Source organism: Gymnoscopelus braueri, assembly GCF_963280865.1.
Source record: "Gymnoscopelus braueri genome assembly, chromosome: 23".
Lineage (NCBI taxonomy): Eukaryota > Metazoa > Chordata > Actinopteri > Myctophiformes > Myctophidae > Gymnoscopelus > Gymnoscopelus braueri.
In genome coordinates, this window is record NC_137625.1 from 11,702,921 (window position 1) to 11,708,501 (window position 5,581).

General features: G+C 45.7%; 1 protein-coding gene across 1 annotated transcript in view; it reads right to left on the reverse strand.

Annotated features, from left to right (window-relative positions):
• The window catches only part of nav3 (neuron navigator 3), a 188,078-nt gene that overhangs the window by 66,008 nt on the left and 116,489 nt on the right, over positions 1 to 5,581 (reverse strand). Inside the window, exon 10 of the mRNA XM_080421087.1 lies at positions 568 to 676. Coding sequence (XP_080277213.1) covers positions 568 to 676 — 109 coding nt within the window. The remainder of the gene's footprint in view (positions 1 to 567; positions 677 to 5,581) is intronic.

Here is a 5,581-nt window from a genome sequence, read left to right on the forward strand (position 1 = left end):
TGGATTTAACGAACTGAGCGATGTTATAGAAGTATAGCTACTATACCTCAGGCTACCCCAGGACTTTCTTTCTCTTATTTGCACAACAAATAAGTTTGATCATTTAGGCTGTGCAGGTCAGTTCCGTTGCGTTCTGTTGTAATGTAACGTCATGGGACCGGTATGCAAACATTAAAACGTTAACTACTATATATTGAAATGCAGAATAGTTTTAACCACTTAAAGCCTCTTCTACAGTTACTGTAGTCGGACTTCTTTTTTCCGTCTACTGTACATAAAATCTATTCTACAAGCCCACGACACCTTGTGAGCTTAGAGATCTACTATTTTTGGAAATATGTGTCGGGTGTTCCATTATGGGAGATATAGCCAAAACGTAGTTGCGAAAAAATATTTCCAAAGCCTGAAATATATTTAAAAATATTTTCTTTTAAGCCAATTATGTTAATATTTTATAGGTAGTATTTTGTACAGTATGCGATCATATCGCCACAATATCAAGGCTGAAATTCAAGCAACTACAGTATCTCAGCCAGATTGATTGGACTGTCCAAGCAATGAGCCTACCTGTGAGTGATCTGTGTTCCTCGCAGACTGGACATCGTCTCCTCCAGGTTCTGCCGCAGGTCTGCAATGTTTTTCACAGTCCGCATTCGTCTCGCCTCAGGGTCCTCTCCTGGACAGACAAACACACACGGAGACGTAATTTATAATGCTCTTTGGCACTCAGTGACAGACCAACACAAACACGGGACACCTCCACTCACACCCAAGCACACAACAGCCAAGTAATGCCTGATTTTAGGGATTTATACTTAGTTGCAAGCCGATGTCATACACCGAAAATGGCAGGTCTACATGCTGCTGTTAGCTTGTAGATTAGTACAAAACAGGCTGTATTTTCAGTATAAATCAGGCTTAAGGTGATGGGTGATGAGAGTGTCTGACATGCTTCACTGTTTTCCAGTGGATGTCTGCATCACCAGTACGGTGGCGACGCGACACGACACCATGACATGATGCAACAGGCAGCATGAGTTCACATCCCATGATGCAGCGCTGACAGCTCGAACCGCTTCCAATAAATCAACCTGTCAGCCGTACAGACTAGCCCCACGACGCCACAAACTGCATTTTCTAGTGGAGAAATAAGGAGAGAATTTCTTTTTGCAGTATTGACATTTTACTTTAGGCGAGTGCGGAAAACGCTGCAGTGACACTGCACATTCCATCAGTTCGCTCGGGGACAGAATTGCGCCCGCAAAAAGCAAACGATGTCAGAGATAATTTCCCTATCTGCCAAGGTGTATGACAGAACACGGCCATTTGAGTCCAGGATCTTTCTCCTCTTGCAGCTTTGAAGAGCACGGCTATCAAAGCACTTCACATGTTTTATGCTCTTCCATGGGATTTATTTGCAGCTGAAGTGCTAGTTTCACTGAGGTGATAGGCATTATTCTGCAGGGGCTCTGCTAATAAGAATGGGTGGGCAACATATCAGTGCTGTGGGCACAGGGTACAGACCAGCACATCTGCCTGTCTGCTCCAATTAAGCCCCTCAATGCGCCTGTCATGTAAGCCTGTATCTGCGGGCAGACATTACTGAATGGGTAATTAACAAGTGGCATGAGACATGGAATGGATGCCGGTCACGCCCCGTTTCTGGTTTTAAGGTGCTTTCAAAGGGAAAACTGTCTCCGAGACAGGGATGAATGAGCCAGCGCATCGTATAATGAGGGGATAATGTTGTGTGTTAGCGGTACTTTTGCAAAGATGCTGCTTCGCCTTTAGGCATGACTTTCAGTGTTATCAGCTATCTGACAGAGCTAGTGATAACATGCCAAATCCATTACACTTGACCAATAGGGTGCAAGTTAAAATGTTATGTTTTACTTTTTCAAAAATAGAAAGAACAGTTTTCAGCTGTGAGCTTGTAGGTCGGCTATTTTCGCTAATTGCCGCACAACAAAGTATATACTAGCTAGGCGGCGGCCATAGCTGAATGGGTAAAATGACAGAAGGTTCAAAGTTCGCCTCCTGGCCTCCAATGTGTCAAAGTGACCTGAGCCCCTATGTGTCAAAGTGACCCCCACATTAAGTGTTAACTAAATAAACGCAAATTAAGCATTTTCTGGATGTGATTTGCCCATTTTTTACGCTACCCTTCGCACATTGTGTTCACACTGTCACACCCCAACACCTCTGACAACATGTCAAATGTAAAGGGAAAAAGTCAAAATATAGCATGAGATAAAGCACAGATCATAGACATTACCCCTGCATACGAGTGAGCATTTGCTCTCACACAATCACATTTGACCTTCTTTTATTTTCCCTTTTTTCTACCTTTGCTGCCCTCTGCTCACCACATCCACGTCTGCAAACATCCAATCATGATCCAATTATAAAGTGACATGAGCAGACATGACTTGCAGGCTCCATCTTAGATGCAAAGGGGAGAGAGGTTTGGAATTTCAAGGTATGGCCTGAGCTGTTTTCTCTTTGGCAATGTGTGCGTGCGTGCGTGTTGAATGTGACTATGTGTGCATTCATGCGTGTGTGTGTGTGTGTGTGTGTGTGTGTGTGTGTGTGTGTGTGTGTGTGTGTGTGTGTGTGTGTGTGTGTGTGCGTGTGTGCGTGTGTGTGTGTGTGTGAATCCTGAAATTGAGACTGTAGAGTAGACTGAGGTAATGGAGCAGAGCGCTCACCTGCAGAGAGCAACAACCCAGCAGTGTTCTGTGTATAATATATACAACCACACCCACGGGCAACGACTAGAGGCTGTGAATATCCCACTATAAAGCTAAGTAAGTAATATTTCATAAATCTTTTACCACACAGTCCTCCACCCACACCCCCCAAAATAAAAACACAATACCGTAGCAATTTTCCAGCACATTACCCAAACCATTAACATTAGCATTTTGTAGATGAATTCGAATGGAAAAGAGACAGGCATGTAGCCACTCTTTTTTTTCAGACCGATAATTCAATAGCATGTTGTGGTGAGTCTTGGCTTAGCTGGTGGGAGTGCATTCAGCACTGGCAAGAGAAGAGGAGACAGAAGAGGCAACGTACTAACTGGGATTCAAAATACTGTACTTTACCCGATGGAGCCAGGACCCAACAAACCAGAGGAGGTTAAAAGACATGCATGTTCAGGTACAGACATGTACAAATTAATGTGTGAACAGTGAACGCACACACACACACACACACACACACACACACACACACACACACACACACACACACACACACACACACACACACACACACACACACACACACACACACACACACACACATGCTATGCATACCATGTCTATGATGCATTATACACATACGTGTAATGCATTATAATGGTTATAACACCATTATAGCTATAAGAACTCATAAATATTCATAATGCTTTATAACAATAATCATAACACATTAAAAGCATTCTATAATGACTTATAGGTCAAGTATAAATGCATTGTGATATACATATAACGCTGTATAATTACAGTTATAAGCACTCATAAGTACTCATAATGCAATCATAATACATTATAAACAATGATACCCACACGGACACAAACTTGTGAGCACCACAGATAATTTCCAGCTCTCTATGCCTGGCATTGCCCTCTCCATGTTTTAATAATGCATGTTAGCTGGTCCTGAGTATTATTACGCTACTATACTAGTCCACACTCCTTTTAATGCTCTGGGAATAAATGTATACATCATTAAAAACGATGCATAATTCAACAATATATATACCTCAGTCACGCAGATTCACCTTACAATACCTTTGTTTCAGTCATAATCTCAGCCTTGTCCATCGCTGCGATAAGGCTGCTCACTAACTCATACTCTCACGCACACAGAACATGTTTTTACCCCTGCTGATCCTGAATGTGCCTCATAACAGGTGTCGCAGTGCTTGCTAAAGCTGCAATCCACAACTTATTTCAATGAATAAAACATTATTTTAAGTACATCTGCAGTGGTTGGTTAGTGGTCTCCCTACTCTTCCACGGTAGACATTTAGACCATTGGTGTCGGGTAGGACCCCTACTGGTTGACAAGTACTGCCTGAAGCTCATGAGCGCAATGCCTCCCTTGTCCAAGCGGGGATTGCCTCTTGCGCGGTAGAAATCCCAAGTAGGACATACATCTTTTTTGCACATCAAGACAGTTATTGTTCCCTGAGGCTGGAGAACAAAGTACTGCAGCTGAATACTTTGTAATGCCAACTTTAATGCCAGGGCGAAAGACTTCGATATACTTGTAGCGTTGGATTTCTGTCAATCCTGAATCCTACTGTACATACATAGATGGAGGGAATATTAGTATAGTAAGTATTGATCACTGTCGCTATGTGTCTCACAGGCAGAAAGGGAGCCACACCTCAGCAGTGCATTTTAGGAAAGGGGGAATTTAGGGATGCACTGTCTCAGCGGAGGAGCAGCGTTATCTTGTATCTTGAGTTACACAGTCAAATCCTCAGTGTTAATCCTTTTGTAACTCATAATAAGTACACATGTAACCAAATGGACCCAGTAATACATCTGTACACTCTCTGAGATAAATTACCATTGGGGATTTTTATTATTGTGTATACTTCATTGTGCTGCATCATGCCTCAACCGGCTTCAACGGACAGTGCAGTACCAGCAACATGATGTTATGTATGCCACAGTCTGCCCACACTGACCTGTGTACTTTATTACATTGTATCATTACATGACAATAGCTGTTTTATCCGTTGAACGCATATAATACATTGTAAATGTTCCCAAACCCACTAGAACTGTGCCACAACCATGGGTACTACAGTACCCTGACTGCACTGGCTACTACCCAGCCAGTGCAGCATTTACCAACATTACCCCAGAACAGCTAATACACTGCAAATACACTGCATGTGGCGTTGACCTGCCCGGACTGCATACAACCAGCATGACTGTGTCAAAAACACAGACATTGTTCTCTCCATTTCGATGCATACAAACACTGCACACATGTGTGCGTGTGCAGGTGCATGACTTACGTGGGCGAGGGCGGGGTTGCAGCGCCTTCTCCAGATCGCCCAGCATGGTGAGAATCACCTCCTTGTCCAGCTGAGCCGCGCCCTCTCGGGGACCTCCCTCTGCCACCTCCTCCTCTGCCCAGTACCCCCTGTCCCTGGCGCCTCCCTGCCGCCCGGCACCAGCACCACCGGCGCCCTTCCCCGCGGCCGGCTCCTCGTCTGAGCGCCCGCTGCTGCCCTCCTCGTCCGCGGCCGCCTCGTCCTGCGATGCCCGCGGCGGGGGCGGGTGGTGGTCTGCCGACCCCCGTAGGTTCCCGGTGTACGATGCCCTCTGGGGGCGCCCGCCCGCGCCCGTGCAGCGCCAGGGGACAGGGATGAGCGAGTGCTCTGACTGGGAGAGCATCTTGGTGAGGGAGAGGGACAGGGATCGTGCCCTTGTGGCCCGCACCCCGTCGCCCCCACTGGACTGTGCCTCCTTCCTCGGGCTGCCCTGGAGGCTGCCCCCCGCCCGCCGCGACAAGCCGGAGGATGAGGAAGAAGAGGAGACGTACGATGAAGAGT